The following is a 23,727-nucleotide window of genomic DNA, read 5'->3' on the forward strand; positions in this document are numbered from 1 at the left end:
GACTGACAGATTATCGACTTAGACTATGCATCTTCTGATAACTTGTGCTCCTTACTACCAGTTGTATTCCTGTTTTCCCCCTGCTCTGCCTGTGTCTTCATTATCTATCTGTGTCTCTCCCACAAGTCTGGAAGGTCCCGGAGGACAGGGACCCTTTCTTTGCTGAGCTCTGCATACTGCAGTAGGTCCAAGCCTCCTACAAATGAAGGATTGTTTACAGACAGACCTATTACCTTTGGGCATTTGGTATTCGCCCTACCCTCAAACCCACTCTCCTTATGTACGTTATCTGTAAATATTATATTTTCAGTTATTTATGTATTTGATGTCTGCCTCCCGCTCTAAGTTCGCTGTGGGCAGGGAACGTGTCTACCAACTCTGTGGCATTGAATGAATCCATAGTACTTATTGAGCACTTACTGTGTTAAGCACTTAGGAGAGTTGGTAGACGTTCCCTGCCCACAGTGAGTTTACAATCTAGAGGGAGATTTACTGCTTAGTACAGTGCTCTGCACACAGTTTAAGTATTCAATAAATATGACTGACTGAGATAGCCGCTTTTATCATTGTGGCATTTGTTAAGCACTTGCTATGTGTCATGCACTATACTGGCACTGTACCAGGGTGGATAGAAGCAAATCAGGTTGGACCCAGTCCCTGTCCCACGTAGGGCTCACAGACTTAATCCCCATTATATAGATGAGGTAACTGAGGCTAGCCCAGGGCTACACAGCAGACAAGCGGCAGAGCCGGGATTAGAACCCATGACTTTCTGACTCCCAGGCCCATGCTCCATCCACTCCGCCACCCTGCTTATCCCAAACGGCCATGGCTTCCGGAGCTCAGGTCTAGGCCCCGCTGCCCTCCGCGGGCAGCCTCCCACACCCACCATTTCTGGCTCCGGTCACGAGGACATTTCGTGTGCCTGCTTTGAGAGACCAAGAGGTGAGGGGGGGGGGCGGGCAAGGGGCAGCTGTGGCCTCACCCCAAAAGATCTCAATCAACCAATGGAATTTATTGAGTGCTTACTGTGTTCACAGCACTCTACTAAGCGTTTAGGAGAGTCCAATGCGGTGTTTGCCTTGATGGCCCAGCAGTCCTGTCCCTCCCCACTCTCCAGCCCCTCCTCTCCTCCACCAACCCCTAAAAGGAGAGGTCCACGACCGTCACCACTTCAGCCAACCCTGCATTCCACAAGCCCCGCTGTGACCGACGGAGGCAGACCCACTTCCCCGAGAGACCGACCGGCCTAAGGAGGCGATGCTGGGAGCTGGTGAATGTGAGCCACAGGCTGTTGTACAACCACTTGGGAAAAAACACATGTGAAATGAGAAGCAAGGGTGTTCCCAGGAACACCCGGGACACCCCGCCTCCAGCGCTGCAAGAGCCAAGTGCCTGATCCACATCCTCTGCTCTCAGGGGCCCCAGAAAACAGCGGTCTCCTGGCCCCCCTCTTGCACCTACGGAAAGGCTGCCCGACATTACCCTCCTCTATAGCCATCTTCTTCCACACACAACTCTCTAGCCCCTTGGAGAAAAGCTGGGACAGCGGGGGAGAGGGAGAGCTGGACAAGCTCCACTGTCCACTGTCAACACAGAATGTGGCACTTTCATTTTCCCAAGATTCTTTCCAGGATGGCATCCCCGCACCTCCCCTACCCGGCTCTGAGCCTCATAACAGATGGGTCTGAATCAATCTGCGGTGTCTTTTCCATTGAGCATTTCCAAATAAAAAGAGAGTCCTCAAAAAAAGGGGTGGGGCTCTGACGGCCAAGGTGTACCCTGCCTGCCCAGCCGACCATGGTGTACCTCACCCGCCCATTCGGCAACCTGGCACCTCCTGCCCCGAACCAGCCAGCTCTTTGCACCCCTGCGAGGCTCTGGACAGAAATGCCCCTGCTCTTCCCAGCGGGGCCGGACTGGTTCTAGGCCCCGAGTTGGAAAGGAAGGATTCTCCCGAGAAACCATGCACTCTCCCAGGGGATCCCCATCGCTGCGGAAAGTTTCCACATCCCAATGCAGAGAAGAGCCACTGGGCGGCTGGAGGAGGGTAAAGCAGCAATTCAACTTCAGGGATAACTTACACTCACTTGCTCTCTCACTCTCTCTCTCTGTCTTTTTCCCACAGGCACACACACAGACACACACACACACACACGAGTGCGCGCACGCAGCCTCCTGCATGCACAGGGAGCAGCCAAGTCAGCTGTCTCCTTGGGCTTACCTGGGCATATTCTCTCTCAATTGCAGCTTTCTTTTGACTGAATGTCCTAGGAAAAGAAACAAATATTCATTACTCACTGGAGCTACAACGGACGGATATCTATTTCATATAGACTGGGCTCAGGGCTACCAAACAGTCTGGAGAACTGAGCTGAGGACTCCAAATAAATTTGGTTTGGACCCCTGCACTACGTTTAGCAGCTCCTAAACGTAGCCATGAGATGTCTGAAAACCCCTTGGCTTCAGAAGGCCAAAATGTGTGGACGTTGGCGGTGGAGACCTTTCCCAGAACAAAAGCCTCCACCTGTGCCTCCCTCCAAGCCAGATGCCTCAGCCCCAGAAGAGACCATCGCTTTCCATGGGATGTGTTGGGTCTCCTGTATGTTTGGGATATTCTGGCAAGGGCAGCGGTGGGGAGGGAGAAGGAACACCACCAGCATCTGACTTTGCCTCCCAGATCACTATGGACTAAAGGGCCCCATCCAGATATTTGCCTTGGGATCAAGTGGCTAGTAAGACCTCGCTGGATGCTTATGGTCCTCGCTTAAATACCCTAGACAGTCAAAGGAGGGAACACCTCACCAGATTTATGATTATTTAAGGGGGTTTGTTGACCTCTCAAATATTAGGATTCTATTAAGTATCAAAACAAGCCTTCTTTATTGTGTTGCCAATGGGATTTTCCCCACGCTGGCTTGACCAGGATAATGAATGCAAATTGATTTGCATAGTCACTGAAAGCAGCATTCTCCTACTCATCTGCCTAGTACGCTTTAGGGCCTCCTTATACCCAATGATGCCCTCTCCCAAAAGATTAATTCTCTAGGTTGGTGTTAGCAAATGGGCCAGCAAAAAAGCCCAACACTATCGGGACAAATGCAGACATCCAAGATGCATTCTTGTCATTTACAGCAGGCTGATCTTTTCCTTCCCTGGCATTTCGGGGCCTCCTTCCTCATTTCTGTTCTTGCCCAGCTGCTCATTCACCCAAACCAATGACCCCGCTGGAATATGTGAAAATGGATGGGTTGGGCTCTTCGGGCAGTCGAAGCCCTCTTCCAGTTAGAAACGTTGGTCATGTGTCTCTAGGATGTTCAGAGCTCATACAGTCAGTGTTCTGCAGAAAACTGCCCAGATTCCCAAACTGCAACCCAGAAGGATATGGACACCCACCGGCCTGCCCGATGCCAGGACTCTTTCCCCTCCGCACCCCCACAGTTTCTCCTGACCTACTTGATGCTAGACCCCTTCCAAATGCCTGCAGCTTCTAATTATGATAATAATAATAATAATTGTGGTATTTAAGAGCATATTGTGAGACAGATACTGTACTAAGCACTGGGATGGATACAAGCAAATTGGGTTGGACACAGTCCCTGTCCCACATGGGGCTGGCAGTCTCAATCCCCATTATAAAGATGAGGTAACTTGAGTCATTGAGAAGTGAAGTGACTTGCCCAAGCCCACACAGCAGACAAGAGGTGGAGCCAGCATTAGAACCCATGACCTTCTGACTCCCAGACCTGCAATCTATCCACTACGCCATACTGCTTCTCCCAAACAGCCCAGGTTGTGCAGAGGCTCCCAGGGCTCAGGTCTAGGCCCTGCTGCTCAACGCAGGCAGCCTCCCCCACCCACCACTTCTCGCTCAAGCCTGGATGGGGAAACGGCTCCTGATCAGACCCCGCAGGGTCACCAGGAAGGAAGCAAAATGGAAGTAAGCTATTCACCCCAAACCTCAGCCAATGGCCTGCTGTGGGACCTCGGAGGAGACACTTCACCTCTCTGGGCCACAGCTCCCTCATCTATGAAATGGGGTTCAGGTAAATGACCTCCTCCCCTCTGCACCTAATGTGGGATGGAGACTGTGTCTGCTCTGACTGGCCTGTATCTAATCCAGCACTTAAGATGTGATAAGCCCTAAAATAAATGCCAATATCGTTAATTGGTCATCTATGCTGCAGATAGGACATGAGAATGAAACAAAAATAACTCCAGTCACACTAATTAGGATTCATAAAAATGAACACTCTCCCTAAAACTTTCCACTTTGGCAAGTCATTCCCCACAACTACTGTGGCTTTACCTCTTATGCTTCAGACTTGAAGCAAAGAGCTTGAAAATGACCTCTTGCTCCATCGCTCCAGTAGGGCCGTGGTTCTGGGAGATAAAGAGCAGCAACCTGCACGCACCTCCCTGGGACCTGCCGGAATGGTGGGAAGCTGGAAGGCCATTTGGGGCCCCGGGAAAGAGTCCACGGAGCCCACCAGCCCCTCGACTGGGGACGGGAAAAGCCAGCCCCACTCGGCACACCTCAGTTCCCCCTCACTCCGGGACCATGGTGTGCCCCCTCTCCCAGGTCCCTTCACCCATATAGGTGCCACTTCCACCCTGAGTGAAGGAGGTTGGCACTTTCCCATGTTCAACTGGGGCCAACCCCTGTTGCTCTTGGGCCACTGTGCCTCAGGGCGGCCGCCTCCCTCGCTCACTGTCTGCAGATGGCCTCCGACCTTGGCAGATTCCCCACCTGGTCTCTTCCAACAGATGGAAACAGCCCCTTGGGAACTCCAAGCCTGCTTCTGATTCAGACCCCGTCACCCGGGGCCCAAGTGAAGCACCCGGTGATGCTGGCGTAAGAGGTATAGGAAAGCATTATTTCTTAGGCCCCGTCCCTCTCAGTCAGCATGAGGACCTCTTTATGGAACCCCAGGCCAAATATCACCGCAGATCTGATCTGATGCAGTCGGAAGGTCCCTGCCACCACCAGAACGACAAAGCCATTGAAATTGGCTTCCCAGACTGGCTCTCAGGCAGCTGGACACCGCCCTGCCCTCCTGCTTGGAGGCACGGCCTCCTGGCGGGGAAGGAGGAACTTCAGAGCTCAGCTCCAAAATTCCACTCTAAACTCCAGAGCTGGAAGTTCCCGAGGGGCACGAGGCATTTCAGGCTGATTGGAAGGACAGCAATGGGGCCGAGCCGGCTCTGGGAAATGTCCTGCTCCCGTCCCTGTGGTTGAAAACCAACATCTCTATTGGCATCACGGCTGGGAGCTAGGAACTAAACTGCTCCCGGCAGCGGTACGGCGGGAAACGTCCCTCATCCCTCCCCACTCTGGCCCGGAGGCCCAGGGCTTCTCCGTGAGGGAAGTGGGGCCGGCCGGCCGCGGCAACAGTCCCGGACCCCCAGCCCCATAGAACCGCGGTCTGTCTAGACGGTGCTGGGCATTCAGCCTCAGGGTATTGTTAGGCCTCTGATCTTTGAGGCCTATAATTGAACAAACACAATAATTTGAACAAACCAAACAACCAGTTCTTAGGGTTAAAACTGGGGTGTGAGGTTATAACTGTAACAGGAAACCCATATTTCTGACCAAGCTTTTAACCCAAGAAAAACATCTCGCTAAAGTGTCCTTTAAGCATACCGGAAATATTCCACACTGCTGACCGATGTTTCTCGTGAAAGTCTGAGAAACCCTCAGACAGAAGGAAATGACTCCGGAAAGGAACACTAATGTCCACTTTCGGAATGCGCAATCCGCCACTAGCTCAAATATAGCATCGCCCATCTCCTCTCATCTCTTTAGCTACAACCTTCCTGTGAGCAGACATTTATCTTTCTGATGCTGTGAGCTGGTTAAAGGACACATTCAGTAAGTGCTGAATAATAGTCCCAGTATTTACTAGTCCAAGTGTGCTCCACCCATTTCTGAAACCTACAGGAAGGAGAACTCCCCACTAGGCCAGCCAGGAGGCTAGTTGCTCAGAGATGCTCTGAGGCCTCCACTGCTGGCGACGCTCCTGAACGGATGCAGGACCTGGCAGCTCACGTGCCAACCCAACACGGCAGAATGGAAGGGAGCCAGGGGTGCTGCTCACCACTGGAGCTTACGCTGCAGTAACCACCCTAACACTCCTAAGGAGTCCAGTGGGGTGGGCAGAGACCACCTGGTTCGGCCCTGGGAAGAAGGGGGGGTGAATACTTTCGACAAGAGGCTGGGCGCAGCTGAGGAAGGTCGCCCAGTGAGCCCATGAGGGTACCTGGGCTCCCGCCCCACTTGAGGATAAGTCTACTTCCCCTCCTAAATCTTGAAGGAGGAACAATGTGGAATTAGCCTCCGCATCCAGCCAAGGGAGTGTGATCCAGCGCTGAAGGCCAAGGCTATGGAAGGGTCCAGGCCCCACTCAGAGGTCTGGGGACTCCCACCATGCCTGGCCATTCCGGGTCACTGGCTGGCCTTGGAGCCTTTGACCTCCCCGGGGCATATCTGCTAGTCCCAGGCCTGAAAAACCAGGGTGAGACTCTCAAAACCATCAGGAGCTAACAGATAAAGGGCAACGAGCAGCCAAGAGAAAGTCTGACTCCAGTTTCTTCTTGGAGAATGAGAATGGCTGTTAAAGGGGAGAAGATGAGGAAAACAATGGAAGCCTACGAAGACTTAGGCAGGGCATCAAAGAAAATACAGTCACATCCGACTTGGGAAAAACCACTCGCGGCCCAGGCCGGCAGGATAGAAAAGCTGAGACTGCTAGAAATTTGCTCCTCTCCTTCCTTCAACCGCCTTTACCCCAAGACACCCTTCAGTGCCATCTGGTTTACAGTCTGCTCACACTCAACACCATCAAAAACTGACTGAAACAAGCAATGTGTTTGATGTGCAGTCCAACCCCTTCCTCCTCAAAATCTTTTTCCATTGGTCCCTGAGATTGCTCTCCTATCGCAAAGAGGCAGAGCTAGAGCCTAGCAAACCTGCTGCCACAGTGCAAAGGAAAGGCACAATTGCACTGAGATGCTAGGTTGCAGAAAAATAGGTGAAATAGGGCCTCCAGCAGGCTGGGCATGGGGGGAACAGAGAGGTGGCAAGTTGGAAGAGAGAAGCGGGGCAGATCACACTACATCCGCAGCAAGTCCAGTGGCTCCTGGACTACTGGTGGAGTCCCTTGGGGTGGAGACCTCTCCCTCCTGGGGCTTCCAATCTGGCAAGGACTCATGTCAACTCACACGCAGATATCACACGTGACAAAGTCCTAGGATGCAAGATAAGTGGCTGCCTATAATTTATCTGAATGCCTGTCTCTTCCTCTAAACTATACGCTCCTTATGGGCAGGGAACGTGTCTATCAACACTACTGCACTGTACTCTCCCCAGTGCTTAATGTAGTAAGCGCACAGTAAGCACTCGATAAATACTATCCATTGATTGATTTACTGATTGCAACTGCAAACCCAGAAACCTGAGCACACAGTTTCCAGGGATTCCCACATCTCCTGGGGAAAGGGACACAAACTAGAATGTGTGAAATGACTGCAGTACCTCAGGCTATTGATCCGGGAAGACTTCAGGGTGAGGTGGCTCTGGGCAAAAGGGAGCCCGGGGAATCAGCACGAGCAATGGTCTGAGCCGGGGACCAGCACGAGAGATGGTTTGAGCCTGGGAGAGTGAAGGGAAGTTGATGCTGTGCAGAGCCTCTTGATGGCAGCAGATGGGGGACACGCACGAAGGACTCGGATGTGGGGTATAAAGAGAGCAGAGTAGCTGGCTGCTGAGAGACCTTGAAGCCGGAAGCCTGGGATCTGACTGGCTGGAAGTGGTGAGCAGAAGCCACGGTAGACTGCTGAAGAGGAGGACGCCCCAAGGGAGCAACCCTCAAGGCAAGTGATTGTCACTACCTTGGCTGGGATGGAGCAGAGAGGGGAAGGGCCAGAGCCCAGAGCCCCGCTACGAGGCCAAGGAGGCCAACCAGATCCGGCCTGGGGCGGCGGCTGAGAGAAGGCAGAGGAAGAGGTGACTGACATTGATTGACTGATTGACTGGGAGGTGGGTCTGGGAGCTTCTTGCCGTCAGACAGCCAACGCCGGCGGGTAGCAGGACGCCGGTTCTTAAACGACGGAACGTGGACGGCCAGGAAAGCAGGCTGGCTCTGAGGGTCCGGCACTATGGGGGCAGGAGCCGATCCGCAGGGTTCGAGCCGTTGCTCGCCCAAGATTTCTCAGGCTCCAGAGCAGCTCCAGCAAGGGATCCTTTGTGCCATCTGTGGTGGGAGCTGCTAGAGGGTTCTCCCAGAGCACAGCTGGGGGCCTTGGAGGGGTGTGCTCTCTAAGAACCACAGGCAAAGCACACTGGAGGAACTTGAGTCAGCAAGAATGAAGGCGTTGGGAGGAGGCTTTCGAAGATCCCAGCAGGAATGTCATTTCTGACACAAATTCCCCTCTTAGTGTTATGCCCAAAGCTAGCCAAACACTTCTCACCCTGGTCCCTCGAGGCTATTTTACAGTATCAGAATGGATCGGGCCTCCACAAGATGCAGATCACTGTTCCAGTGCTTGCCGAGAACAGAATAAAGAAGTGACCATTCCTTGCCCAATCAGAACTATAAGACTGCACAAGCTTGAAGCAACCCAAAGCCCTGAGCGGTGTAGTACTGAAGGCTGAGGAAGAGGCTGGTAAGCACAGAAACATCACATCCAGAACCAAGCCACACCCACAGCCAAACAATCAAATGTATAGATAAATATACCAACGTACGTTCACACAGGTACGTACCCCTGTAGCCAATCCCCGAGTCGAGGAAGTTCGCTGAACCCATAGCTTATACTAAGCTGGGGGAGGCTGCTAGACGCTTTGAGAAGCAGGGACAGAACGGTAAAATGGGAAAGCCGTCTCACCAAACCACAGTGCAGTCGGGATGCACATCCCGCACAGACCGAGTAGGGAAAGACCGACTGAGCTAGAAGACTGCAGAAAAAGCCCTGGACATGTGATACAGGCTGGATGGAGGGTGGACAAGTGTTACCTACAAAGAGGGCTTGATCTTCCCTGGTGATGGGGGGTTGCGCATGCCAGGCCAGTCAGGAACAAGCCCTTTCTCGACACTGGGCCCCGTTCACGCATCCTGGCAAACTGCTCCCAGTTCTGATTGGGCCTTTTCCAAAGGGCCCGAATCAAACACCCACCAAGGGCCCGGGTTGGGGAGGTAGAGAGAGAGGGGACTTCCCAGGCTGGGTGGACCCCACTCTGACTCTGCACTGGTGCTGCTACCTGTCCTTCCTTGGGCTCCTCCTTCGTGCCATTTTCAAGAGCTGCTCCATCTCCATTTTAACTGGCAGTGGGGTGGCTACTGCTATTGAACAATTTTGTTCCCTCTGAGAAGGCAGGGGAGAGAGCAGTGAGGATGCAGGACTTAAGTAACTCTTTACTAACAAAAAAAAGGCCAGGCAAATATTTTAGTGATCCTTTAGTGATCCATGGCACTTACTTTCATAGTGTCATATTATCACTATTGCTAGTAATAATAATAAAAATAATAGCACTATTTATTAATTGCTTGCAGTGCCAAGCACCTTACTGAGCACTGGGGCAGATACAAGGTATCGGGTACAAGTTATTAAATCAGACGCAGGCCCAGTTCCACAGTCTAATGGGGAGAGAGAACAGATGATTTACTCTCCATTGTACAGAGGAGGAAACTGAGGTGCACAGAAGTTAGGTGTCATGCCCAAGATCACATTACCAGGCAAGAGGTGGAGTCAGACTTAAAGGTCAGGGTCCCCTGACTCCCAGGATCTTTTCTCTAGCTCATGCTCTTCTCACCACGTACCTAGTGTAAGTTAACACACTGTTCAGGCAACAGTGGAAAATGTAAAAAGGTAACAATATTAATTATTCACACTGCAACTATAAGTCTACCCTAATTACAGCATAGCCGGAAGCCGCTGGATAACGTCGGTGAGTAATCAGCACAGGCTTTGCATTTGAGGTCATTTCCCATTGTACTGTCATTGTTAGCATTTCTTCACTAAAAATGCAAGCTAAAAAAAGGATATTGGGTACAGCCTCCAGTCGCCCCATTGGAAGCCACTCTGTGAGGGTTTGGTGATTCCATTTGGATCACCGCCTCCAGGCCGGCCCCAAGCACCAGCCAGCTCCCCGGCCACCGGCCCCGGGAGAATGCGTTCAGTCTCTGCAAAAAGACCAGACCATCCTGCATTCTGAAAGAAAGCCAACTGAATCTTGCAGTTTAAGAAACTGCCACCTTCTCCAAAGGGAGGAAGCCTAAAAGCGGGAGGGATGGGATGACATGAACATATGACCACAACCCATGAGGCTGCAAAATTTTCCCAACTGCAGACGTAGGGGAAGAAATCAGTTTTCCCACATGGAAGGAAGCCCACATATCCCTTAGAGAGAGCAAGCAGCAGGGAAAGAAACCGTGGCTGATGGAGAGAGTGGTCCAGGCTGCCGGAGGGCAGCGGGAAAAGCAGCAGGACTTTCCCAAGAACAGCGGTGAGCAGAGAAACCAGGGCGGCCTGGGACCCCATCAGGGCCTGACCTACGCCAACTGTGTGGAAGGATCATTTCCTGGTCCTTACACGTCACATTACAGCATTACGATGCCAATTTCTCTCTCTCTCTCTTTTCCCCAAGCCCGATTCGAGTCCACCATGATCCCCGCTGCCTGCCTGCTGTGTCCTGGAGATCTGAAGACGACACCCATGACGGTGACATTTCTACACACGCCCAACATAGGGCCTGTGGGAAGGTCAGCCCTAGCTGCGCCGCTGCATTGGTGGCCCCCCTGCTGAATTGGCTGCCGGCTATGTCGGCTGCCTGCAGCGCCTGGCACCATTTCCATTTTTCCCCTGGAGATAGCATTCTTTGAGGGTAAAGCTATGGCCAGAGGGCAGGAACGGAACTACTGCTGACCGGACCCTTCGGCCAACCCCAAGGCCCAACCCACGGCCTGCCTCAGCAGAGGGGAACCCTAGGAAGCTGAAGGAGATGAACTGAAAATAAACAAAAGGAGACCCCTGCCCACACTGGGTAGAAAGGAGAAGGGGTTCATTACACAGTCAGTCGAGCGGGCTGAGGATCAGCAGGTTCAGGAGAGTTTGACTAAATGAATGGATGAGTGGGATGTAACGGGTTAATGGAGGGAAAAGTTAGGAATGGCAGACGCCATTTAATGTTAGGCGCTTACTATGTGCCAGGCGTTGTTCTAAGCACTGGGGTAGATACAACTTAATCAGGTTGGACAGAGTTCCTGTCTCTTGTGGGGCTCACAGTCTTCTTCATCCCCATTTTACAGATGAGGTAACTGAGCACAGTGAAGTGAGGTGACTTGCCCAAGGTCACCCACAGCAGACAAGTGACAGAGCCGGGATTAAAACCCAGGTCCTTCTGACTCCCAGACCCGTGCTGTGCTGTCCGTCTGGGAGGCTCTCCAAATGTCCCGCAGCCACGGTCGGAGACAGCGTCCTGCTTGGCCGGTCCAGGGACTGACCATCCTCAGCTCTGGTGCTCTCCAGGCCCCATTCCCAAATTGCCAAGGTATTCTCCCAAGCAGGCTGAGGACAGTGCTCTGCACAGAGTACACACTCAATGGATTCCATCGTTTTCATGACTTAAGGGGGCTCCTGTTCACTGGTTATTTGCCTCTCAGTGTACTCACCTTGTCCTTGTTCCCAGAGCTGCCAAGTAGGAGGAGCAATAATGCCATATTTAGCATACGTGTGTACACAGCTAACATTTACAAAGCTATCAGCTGAAGCTGATACATCCCTTTGGGTGACTTCGAGACCAAAAATCACTATGGGAAATATGTGATTTGCAGAGTAGGACACTTACATCTCAGAGGGGAGGGAGAGAGAGCTAAATGTGCATTAAGTTTTATGGTTTAAATGACTCTGATGGGGCAAAGAGCTCCCCACTCCCTTCTCCGGACTCTCACCTACAGACCTACTGGAGGGAAAGAAACCTAAGACAATAGGGAAGAAAAACAGCAAACAATAAAAACTCTCAGAACAATGAAATCTGGAGAACTCAGACCTTCGGAAATTGCTCCTCCTGGACCGCTGAGTCAATAGGAAACTGGGAGCTAGGTAGGCCCAAAGGTCCCTGATTTTTCATTCTTTTTTTTTTTAAAGTTTTTGATGAAACAAACACTTTTAGGATTCTAGCAAGTTAAACTTTAACTCTAAGTACAATCTTGGGAAACTGGCACTTGACTACTTTAGGGAGCACTGATAAAACAGGTGCACCTGTTTAATCTCCTATCTGACCCTGCTCTGCCCAGCAAGGATTCAGTACACGCTTGGTGGCGTGGGCAGAAAGGCAGAGCAAAAGGGGAAACGGGTGACATTAACTGAGTCTGCCTGGCCTGGAGCCTCAATGCGGAACAAGGCGATAGAAGAGAGGGAGAGAGAGAGAGCTGGGGCAGCAGCATTTATTTACAGATCCCAAACAAGCCCGGGCAGGGAGGGCTGAGGGGGGCCTGGAGGGCTGAGAGGATCTGGAGGGGGTCGGGGGGTGAGGTGGGAGAAGACAGCAGATTCAAAAGCTGGGAAGACCACTGTGGAGGGGGTTCAGGGGAGTCTTTTGGCCTCTGGGGAGGTCTCTGAAGATGCTGAATGACCCAGGGGGAGTTTCAGGAGGGCCAGAAGGACAGTCTAGTCTGCGAGGGGAGGGGGCTGGAAAGCCAGAAGGGAGGGACTCCAATGGTCCAGACAATTTACAGGAAAGGGCGGAACCAAGACGGAAGCAAACAGGGTGCTACGGTCGAGAAGAAAAGGCCAAAACTTCGGTTCTCTATAAACTCTTCTGATGGGGGAGGGGGCGATCGGCAACTTCCTCCTAAGGCTTTAAATGGACCGAAAACAAAATCAGACAGTAATTTTGTTTCCCCAGAAAAGAAACACTCAGACTGCATTCTATGGTGTGGTCAAACCAATAGAATTTCAAGTTACGCACGTGGAGTGTTTTTCCTCATTTCTGAACCTTCCCCTAATGGGTATAAAGGTGACATCTGCTTAGCAGTAAGTGTATAGTTTGCCCACAGATGAGATACAAACGTTCAATTTTAAAAAATCCGATTTTAAATCTCAATCCCCAATCACCCCCACCCCTCGATGGGATGAAAGACGGTTTGCCAGATGGTACCAAATGGGTTGGTTTTTTTTTTTTAGGCTTGACTATTTTTAGAAGAAAACATCTGTTTTCAAAAATGATACTCAAGGAAACACACATTCAAAACGGGTCTCTAGTCTCACACCCGCCCTCGGCCCGCCTGCCCTCGGCCCACCCGCCCTCCGCAGTGACAGGCTCACACGGGGGTGGGGGGAGAAATGAAGGATCGGGGCCCGGGCCACAACCATCAAGTGAAATGATGATGACTTGGAGAGACGGGACATCAGCGATGACAGGGACCTGAACCAGCACCAGGACCGGCTCTCGGGGGGCCCCGGGGTTCACCCTGGCTGGTACCGCCCTGTGCCCATGTTCTAGTGGCAGGCAATCTTCCCAGCAGACTGCACTCCTTCCCGGGGGCTTGCAGTCCTTCAGCACAGTGACCACTGACTCGCCCGAGGCGAGGGCCCCACACCTCACTACACGTAGGGCTGCAGATAGGCGGGAACCGCATTTAATCAAACTTCCCAGTCACTTTCAGCAGTGCTTCCCAACAGGAGCGGTCTTTACGTTATGAAAAGGACTCTTTACCTGTTACCCCTCAACTCTGCCAACGACGCTCACAGCTTCTTCCACACATCAGGGTGGTGAAAAGGAAAGAAAATGTAAATTTCAACCACAGGAGCGGCTGGCAAAAACTTTCACAGGAGATGGCTTCCCTGAGTGGCAACCGCCAACCACCCACCACTCAGAATGCTCAGCGGTTGGAATCCTCGCTTGTCAGCCCATCTCCCTACTCTGATTCAGTTTCGAGCTGCCCGTTTTCACTGTTTCCACGTGGACCATTTTGAGCCCTTCAGTGTGAAGCCTGAAACTTTTTCAAATACCACCAGGAAAATGGGGAAGAGCCCAGAGGGGAGCATCTGGGAACTCACTCACTCCTGTCCCGGAGAAGGATCAGGAAGCACTCCTCTCGAGACTCCCTCGCGGCCCTTGCCCACCACCCCGCCCATGGCTGCAAAAGAAACCTTGGGATGCCACAAACTCTCACAAGTATCAAGAGACAGCTCATCACTACCTGTTCTGTGCACGGAGCTGTCCGAACCACAGAAGCATTTGTTTGGCTCTCCTTGGACTATGCCACAGATTTAGAAATGAAGGTCACCTAGCTAAGGCTCTGTCTGAAATCTCTTTCCCTGTGCACCCCTCAGGCCAGACAAGCAACTGTGCAGCATTCCACCTTGAAGCTGTTTACCCCGTCTTCCCTGGAAAAGACGGGTGGTGCTGTGCACCTGGAACAGCAAAGACTCAAGGTGAAAGGTAGTGATAATGAAGACTTGCCTGAGATGCACTGCCAGTGAGTCCAAGCACAGTCAGTTTGCCCGGAATATGGGGACAGCGTTCCTGACGAAGTCCACGGTAAGGAAACTCTAGTCATGGGTCACGCACCTTGACCGATGCTGCCGGTGCTGAATTGAGTGCTCGATTCAGACAGATGTGAGTCTCTTGAAGAACGTTCCCTAACGTTCCCTACTTCTGGCAGCTCTGGGGCTGAAGGGCCTGGGGCCCGCCTAGCTTGTGGAAGCAGCCGGAGAGCCCGACCACCCTGTGGCAAGATGGGAGACCGGCCAGCCTAGTCCTCTCTATCCTCTGCCAGGCACCTCCGCTGGTGGCTTGGGACTGGCAGAGGGGAGGAAGGTTCTGGGCTCTGGGCCATGTGCAGCTTGTGGCAACCAATTAATCAGTGGCATTTATTGAGGGCTTAGTGTAGGTAAAGCACTGTACTAAGCATTTGGAAGAAGACAACAGAGCTGATAGACAGGATCCCTGCTGCCCTTGAGGAACTTAAGTCCGGCAGGGGCGTGTGCAAGGATGGCGTTGCGGGGATTCAGAAGTCTATGCAACGTGCAGGAGTGGCTGGAACCGCAGGACGTGGGCATGTGGACATGCGGGAGCTCCCAAGTGAGCCCCGGGAGCTCCTGGCGGCAGCCAAGAGGCTGCCTGAGCTTGCTGCCTGCCCAAGGTCCTACCCCAGCAAGACCTTCCACTGGCATGGCTGGGAGGCGAGGGTTAAAGGCTGAAGAGAAGCGGCTCCCGTGGGAGACCGAGGACTTGGCAGGCTGGTCTCTTCAAGGCTAGGTTGAGAACACTGTTCAACTTGGGTCCTGGGAAAGAGGACGACCCGGCGGGGCCGTGGCTGCGGCGCCAGAGACGGGAGGATGGAAGGCCCAGTTGGCCCCACGCTGACCCGCGCTCACAGGACAACAGTCGCGTGTCTTGGGGCGGGAAATGGAGTGCAGCCCCGGCCCCCACGGGAAGGCAAAGTCGACGGGAGTCCTCTTGTGCCAGGCAGCCTCCAGGCCCGAGTCGGACAGAGGCAACTCCCAGCGCACAGCACATTCACGACATTCTTGCCGGGCGGTAGCAGATCACCGGGAGACAGCAACAAAGCGGCGTAAGATCCGGGTGTGACTCAAGTGCACATCCCGAGGGCATCATGAGGGAATCTCCGAGTCATCCCACGTCCACGATTCACATCTGCCTCCGGGCCTCCCTCAACAAGCAAAACTCCTCTCTGCTTCTTAAAGTCCAGTCAACTGTCCCTGGCTCAGAAGCCAGGCAGGTGATCCACTGGTGGATGGACCGGGATCTGCTCCCAGCCTGACCCTTTGCTTGGCCCCTGGCCGTTCTCGGCTCACTGGCCGGCCTGGGGTCCCAGGTGGTCTTAGCGGCCCTATCCTCAGAGACCCTGGCCCCTATAGCTTAGAGGATCTCCTTCCCAGAGGCAAAACTGAGTCCCTCCACCACCAGCAAGCTTAGGGGCCTGAATTCCCTGCTGTAGGACTGGGTTAGAGAGCAGAAGTCAGGACAGCAGAGAGTGTGGTCCCTGACCCAGACCACAGAGCCTCCCCGGTGCTGCCAGAGGATGGATCTGGAGGAACCACACTCCTCTCCACACACCCTCTTTCCCTCAGCCGTGAGGAGCAGGGAGTCAGCTGCCAAACAGCTCAGAAGCCCCATGGCCCCTGGGCTTCAGGGTCGGGCCAGAACGCAAGCCCAGCCTGGGGCGGAAGGACCCTCCGCCCCTATGGCACTAGGGGTGGGGTCAGCCACGGGCAAGGGCGGGCACTACTCCAGCTACATGGGCCCCAGGATTCCCACCCAAAGTCACCACCTCTTTTTTTTTCATGGTATTTGTTAAGCACTTGCTAGGTGGCAGACACTGAATTAAGCACTGAGGTAGATATAAAATAATCAGATTGGCCACAGTCCCTCTCCCACATGGGGCTCACAATATACATCTGAGGGATCAGGATTTAATCCCCGTTTTACAGATTAGGTAAATGAGATACAGATTCCTCAGCCCCACAAGACTTATGTTCATATCCTCATATTCTTCCATTTCCACTTTAATTTTGGTCCCTCCCCCAAGACTGTAAGCTCCTTGTGGGCAGAAATCGTGTCTACCAACATTACTGTACTCTTCCGAGTGCTTAGTACCATGCTCTGCACCCAGTAAGTACTCAGTAAATACCACTGATTGATTTTAACCTAAAGAGGGAAACGGGCTGACAGAGCTGTTTACCCAGGAAGGGAGGAGAAGAAAGACTACGGATGGAACAGGCAGTAGCACGATTCTGTCAGGAGGCGAGTGCTGGCTAGGTCCAGTAAGTGAATGCAAGCTTGAATAGGCCTGGGTACTCAGTTCAGCGGGCCTGTCGGGTTAACGCTACTTGGGTTCAGGGTGGTAATTGGGGCAGGCTTCCTGCAGGACCAGGCGGGGTGCCCGCCTGCCACTTGTCTCCCCACGCCCACCCTATTGGAGAGCCAGGCAGGATACCCTGTCTCTCCACGCCCACACTCCCGGAGATGCCAACACAAAGAGTGCTTCCTGGAATTCTGAGGGACGGGGTTGGTGCCCTGCCCTCCCCTGACCGGTCCCTGCGCTCGGCCGGAGGCGAGCCACGGCAAGAGGGCGACAGGATGAGGCAGAACGCCTCAGCAGCTGTTCGGGCTGGCCATCCTGCACAGCTAATAGTGTCTCAGGCCCGCCGGGCCCACACTCGGATCCCAAGGTCCAAAGCCAACAGGAAACTCCGTGCTAATTGGCATATTTTTCCCAAGCCCGGAGGGCCCCTAGGCAACATAAATGCTTTCTCTCATTTGCCCCACCCCTTTCCTGAATCACTCATCCCTCCAGGACGGGAGCCAAGATAAGACGAGGAACCCCGGACTCCCTCCCCAGCTCCAAAGGTCCAACGAGGTAAATCATCATCTGGTCTCCCTCTGGGGAGCAACTCCCCCACCTTCCGCCCGGCCTCCGACACCTGAGCCAGGCCTCCACGGCATCAGACTGACGGTGCACAACACACCATCCCACAGGCTCTTTACAACCCCAAGGATTTTTGGCTTCTCCAAGAACGATGGGCAAACATGGGGAGCACTCCTAGACCACTCACGGCGGACCGGACAAGACCAAAAAACATTTTCCAAGAAGGAAATGTTGAAGGTGTCAGATCACTTCTAAAATCGATAGCTAAATGTGGCTCCGAGGCCCCGGATGTCCCACGAGTCCCCCTCGCTGGCAGTCGGGGCCCCAGGCCCCTGATAGGGTGGCAACTGCTGCTGAAGTGGCCCTGGATAGTCCAGACAGACCCGGGAGGGGAGACTGGACCTCAGACCTGAGTGTCTGAATTTCTGTTTACAGCTGAAGGGAGATGATCTCAGAAGATGCTACTGAAACTGGCCAGGTAGGACCTCCAGAGAAGAAAAACAGCACCACCAGGTTGGCACAAGTGCTTCTAAACCTCTTGCAAAAAGGTCCAACCGACGTCTGAAAACAGTCGGGATGTTGGGCATCGTGCCAGTGGAGAGCACCGCCTCCGACCCTCAACTGCCACCCCCTCCAACTCCCAAACAATGCCACCCTAGCCAGGACCGAGAACCTCCCAGGGCTGCAGGCCTGTGATCGATAACCTTAATCCACAGAACGGCTTTCAAATCTGGCCAAATCCCGTAAATAAAGCGGAAAGCATCCAGGACAAGAATTTCCGTTTGGCCTCAGGCAACATCCAAGACCGCCCAACGTCCACTGGGCCTTCCCGGAACATGACGCCGGCATGTGAGGGGAAAGACTTCTCCTTCCTTGGCCAAGTGTGGGGACAGAGGCCATTAGCAGCGGACCGTGCTAACGCGAGAACACAAACGTCTCAGTGGGGACGCTCGCGAACACCGAACGCCCACCCTGTCGCCCACTTTGGGGAAAGGGGAGGTTTATGATTCTAGCAAAGTAACGGACACTGCCAACTACTCTGCTCTTCATTAACCACCACAGAAATAGTCACTGCTTTGACCCTAAGCACATTCCAGTGGGCCCGGAAGGGGAGGCGGGGGTGTCTGGGAGGAGAATGGGAGGAGTGAGCTGAATGGCAGTGGCCCCAGGAGCAATGGGGCTAGCAGGAAGAGAGTCGGCCTGGCTCAGCCTGGGGGAGAAGAGGCCTGTCCTCCAACCACAGAGAGAGGCCTGGTCCCTCCCCCGGCTCTCACGAATCAGCTTCGTCCCGGCCACGCTGGAGGAGGGGCAGAGTCAGTGAGGATCGGTCAGAAACTCCTGAAAGATACCCAGACAGGTGTTTCCGAGAACTAGCTGCCTCCCAGCTGTCACTGCTGGGTTCATGGAGGGGATGGTCATCCCCTGCCGAAAGAGAGGCCGAAATACAGGTCCAGTTCTCCTTCGATGAGGCCACTTTTTAAGGTAACAAAGAATGTCCAATTTCTCAAAATCAAATATGCCGGAGGAGGAAATACAATCTCAATCCGTCGGCTACTCAATGCGTTTAGGCTTGCAGAAAAGTAAACAGGAGGAAAAGATATTCCTTTCTAGGCACGAGTCTAGCTTACTCCGCAAAACGTGGTGACTAATTTTCATCAGGCTGCAATCGTTCCCGTCGGAATGACTTTGAGTGAGGGCTAGTAGGGGTGGAGCGCTAGATGGAGTGGAGTACGGCAATCTAGGTGGCACCCAAACTCTACCCCCTGTGAACCTGACATTCAAAGACTAGATTCCAGAATGCTTGGAAGATCTCAGGAAACAGCTTATTTTATGGTGGATTTATTCGATGTACCTTAAAAGGGCATTTCACATAAATACTTTATATGATCTCAGTCAACATTCAGTATCAGTTTGGAAAATTCAACTACTTAATGAAGTTAATGACAACACACGAATAAGTGGAAAGATGATTTTTAAACACGCTCATTGGTTCAAAGGCTGCCATCCTTCACTGGTTCAGAAATGCCTTTATTCACCAGTGCTTTCCCCGGGGCCAAGAAGAAAAAGTGGTCTGTACGGTGCTAGTTCCCATTATAATTTCCAGCTGAGTCCCAGCTTCAACAGCCTGAAAGCAGGAAATCCAAGAGGAAATTCCATCATCCGTTCCCAGAGTTTGGGACTCAAACGTTCTTCCAAAAAGAGATATTAGAGATTTTTTTTTAATGTTTGCTGAAACCTTACCTCATATCTTCAAGCAAATCACATTCTGCCTGATGCTTGGCTTGAAGTTTTGTCATCTGCTCAACTTGAACGTTTTTCAGTTCTTGTGTAACTTTCACCTAAAATACACCATATATTGGTAGAGGTCTCACTGCCATTTTAACCAACATAAATTAAAGTCTTTAAGGAAAATACTTACTACCTATCCACAAATTCACTAGTAGGCTCAAAGTGGGTACAAGATGATCTTGTGTAAATTTGCCTATTTAGTCCAGACAGTCCCCCAAGAGACCTAAAGGTCGGCAGAGGAAGAAGTATTGCGCATTAGCGGACAAACTCCCCACTCCTTCCATCTACTGCCCGAAAGAGAATTTTCCTATTCCTTCCACACCTGGCGGGCAGACCCGCAAGGAGGAGAGCTCCAGGGAAAGGAGGGAGAAAACGGGGACGTGGGCATTTAGGCTTTCCGTCCTTCCCACCAAACACTGCAATTTACCCGACCCCAAGAGGCACCGGCCCAGTGGCGCATCGGAGGTGGGGACAGCTGGAAGGCAGCAGCCCACAGTCCTGGGGGCAAGACTCCGGCCAGCCTCGCCCACCCAGACCACCGACAGTTTGGCAGTTGACCCGCTCCGGCTCCCAGAGGGACGCAGGACTAGCCACCCCTGCATCCTCAGGACCGCAAGGGGGAAGATCCCACGCTATCACCTGGCTGGTCAAGGCCAAACTCCCGCCCGTGTGTCTGCCCACCCAGCTGGCCAACGGGCCATCCTCAAAAGGACCTGCCACCAGGTCCCCTGGCCACTCCAGTCAGCGAGGTGACAGACAGACAAGCTTGTGGCTGCACAGAGGAAAACCCAAGGCAGGAAGGCTCCCACCTCAAAATAGGAGGAAGCGAGGCCCCTGAGAACCCCGCAAGAAAACCCCTGCCCTGCTCCCGGGGAATGCTTCCCAGCCCCGGGGACAGGCAGGCGGCTCTCCCCATCTCTCCACTTCTTGCCCCTTCCCCAAGCAGGACTCGGGGACGGAGTGACCAGCGGGCAGGTGGGGCGGGAGGACCAGGGTTAGTCCAGTGTCTCTAAGGCCTGCAAAATGGGGGAGGCTCTTGGCAGGCTGAACTAATGCACATGCCTGCACACGCACACACACACAGACAACCCCCACAGCCCGCACACATGTGCACCCAGCTGCTACACATCTGGCAAGCACACCCCATCCCTACAGATGCACTGTCAACGCCCGTGTCCCATACTCTCACCAACACCCTCCGCGCCACCCCCTGACATGGGCACAGACTAGCCCCCAACCCCCCGCACTTCCCCGCGCCCTTGGGGAGCAGCGTGGCCCCGTGGAAAGCCCCCGGGCTTGGGAGTCAGGGGTCGTGGGTTCTAATCCCCCCCCATCCCCCGGTGCTTATCAGCTGCGTGACTTCGGGCCGGTCAACTTCGCTTCTCTGGGCCTCGGTTGTAATAAGGCGGGGGGAACCAGTGGGACCACCTGGTGACCTTGCATCCCCTCCCCAGCGCTTTGAACAGTGCTGGGGACACCGTAAGGGCTTAACGAGTACCAACGTTATTATTCATTCATTCAATCGTATGCATTGGGCGCTTACGAGCACTGTACTAAGCGCTTGGAATGGACAAGTCGGCAATTAGGATGATGATTGCTAGTCACCCCTGCACACACGGCCCCCCACACATGCACGTGCTTTTCCCCTCGCCCGTGGCCCCCCCCACACACACTCACAGGCACGCACACGGCTGCAGCCCCCCCAACACACACACACAGACACACGTACACACCCAGACATACCCAGAGACCCCCCAGAGACCCCCAGATCCAACTCCCCTCGCCTCCCCACCGAGCCTGCGGGCCCGACCGAGGTCTTTGTTCGGAGGTGGCAACCCCGAATCCGTCCCGCCACCCCTCCGGTCCCGCAACACAACCCCCCCGCCCCCTCCCCAGCCCCGCTTCTCACCTTCCTCGGCGGTGGCTGCATGGTGCTGGAGGGACATCAACCCGGCCCGGCGGCGGAGATCGCAGCGCGGGGGGGGGGGGAGCGTCGACGTGGGAAGGGAGTGCGAGGAAGGAATGTGTGTGTGTGTCTGTGCGGGAGGAGGGATGGGGTCGGTGCGGGAGACGATGCGGGGGCCCCGTCTCCGTTGGGGCGGATTCGCCGACAGGGCCCGACTCCTCTGCTGGGCCGCCCCCCCCACCCCCTTTTCCAGCACCGTGACCCCCGAACCGAGGGGTGGCGCTGCGGGACCCGTCCCCCCGCCGCTCCTGAGGCCAACGAACTTCCGGCCGCTCGCCTCGCCTCGGCTCGGGCTCCGTTGGGAAAGAGCGCCTCGGCGCGTCCGGACGCTCCCGCCGCGACCATAGAGACCGCCCCCGCCTCGGCCCCTAGAGACACCCCCAAGCCGGGACCGGCAGGCGTTAACTGACGGGCCTGCTCTCGAACCCAGGGCCCGCCCCCTACGGGGGTCCCCCCCCCATTCATGCAATCGTATTTATGGAGCGCTCCCTATGTGCAGAGCGCTGGACTAAGCGCTTGGAATGGACCATTCGCCAACAGTTATAATGTTGGTCTTTCTGTCATTCATTCAATAGTATTTATTAAGCGCTGACTATGTGGACTAAGCGCTTGGAATGGACGATTCGCCAACAGTTATTATAATGTTGGTATTTCTTTCATTCATTCGTTCATTCAATAGTATTTACTGAGCGCTGACTTTGTGCAGAGCCCTGGACTAAGCACTTGGAATGGACCATTCGCCAACAGTTATCATAATGTTGGTCTTTCTGTCATTCATTCAATAGTATTTATTGAGCGCTGACTATGTGGACTAAGCACTTGGAATGGACAGATTCGCCGACAGTTATCATAATGTTGGTCTTTCCGTCATTCATTCAATAGTATTTATTGAGCGCTGACTATGTGGACTAAGCTCTTGGAATGGACGATTCGCCAACAGTTATTATAATGTTGGTATTTCTTTCATTCATTTGTTCATTCAATAGTATTTACTGAGCGCTGACTATGTGCAGAGCCCTGGACTAAGCACTTGGAATGGACGATTCGCCAACAGTTATCATAATGTTGGTATTTCATTCATTCGTTCATTCAATAGCATTTATTGAGCGCTGACTATGTGCAGAGCCCTGGACTAAGCGCTTGAAATGGACGATTCGCCAACATATCATAATGTTGATCTTTCTGTCATTCATTCAGTAGTATTTATTGAGCGCTGACTATGTGGACTAAGCGCTTGGAATGAACGATTCGCCAACAGTTATCATAATGTTGGTATTTCTTTCATTCATTCAATAGTATTTATTGAGCCCTTACTATGTGCAGAGCCCTGTACTAAGCGCTTGGAATATACAAGTCGGCAACAGATAGAGATGGTCCCTGCCCTTTGCCGGGCCTACAGTCTAATCGGGGGAGACAGGCAGACAAGAACAATGGCAATAAATAGAGTCAAGAGGAAGAACATCTCATAAAAACAATGGCAACTAAATAGAATCAGGGTGAAGTACATCTCATTAAACAAAATAAACAAAATAAATAGGGTGATAAAGATATATACAGTTGAGCAACAGATAGAGACAAACCCTACCCACTGCCGGGCTTACAGATTTCTTAAGCGTTTACCCTGTGCCGAACACTGTTCTAAGCGCTGGGGGAGGTACAAGGTCATCAAGTTGTCCCCCGTGGGGCTCACGGTCTTGATCACAGTCTTAGAGAAGCACCGAGCTTGGAAGTCAGAGGTCGTGGGTTCTAATCCCGGCTCCGCCACCTGTCAGCCGGGTGACTTTGGGCCAGTCACCTGACTTCTCTGGACCTCAGTTCCCTCATCTGGAAAATGAGGATGAAGACTGTGAGCCCCACGGGAGACCATCTGATTCATTCAATAGTATTTATTGAGCGCTTACTATGTGCAGAGCGCTGAACTAAGCACTTGGAATGGACAATTCGGCAACAAGTAGAGACAATCCCGGCCCATTGATGGGTTTACAGTCTAATCGGGGCAGGGATGACCTGATGACCTTGGATCTACCCCAGCGCTTAGAACAGTGCTAGGCACATCATAAGCGCTTAACAAATACC

General features: G+C 53.2%; 1 protein-coding gene across 3 annotated transcripts in view; it reads right to left on the minus strand.

Moving 5' to 3' along the window:
- FCHSD2 (FCH and double SH3 domains 2) overlaps window positions 1-21,824 on the minus strand; it is a 72,367-nt gene extending 50,543 nt beyond the window's left edge. For all 3 annotated transcript variants that reach the window (XM_029048253.1, XM_029048254.1, XM_029048252.1), the window contains exons 1-3: window positions 21,595-21,824; window positions 19,638-19,735; window positions 2,225-2,270 (exon numbers count right to left, since the gene is read on the minus strand). In XM_029048253.1, the coding sequence (XP_028904086.1) occupies window positions 2,225-2,270; window positions 19,638-19,735; window positions 21,595-21,615 (165 nt within the window). In that variant the 5' untranslated portion in view covers window positions 21,616-21,824. The remainder of the gene's footprint in view (window positions 1-2,224; window positions 2,271-19,637; window positions 19,736-21,594) is intronic.
- Between the last annotated feature and the right edge of the window lie 1,903 nt (window positions 21,825-23,727).

The sequence above is a fragment of the Ornithorhynchus anatinus genome, chromosome 20, assembly GCF_004115215.2.
Source record: "Ornithorhynchus anatinus isolate Pmale09 chromosome 20, mOrnAna1.pri.v4, whole genome shotgun sequence".
NCBI classification, from domain to species: Eukaryota; Metazoa; Chordata; class Mammalia; order Monotremata; family Ornithorhynchidae; genus Ornithorhynchus; species Ornithorhynchus anatinus.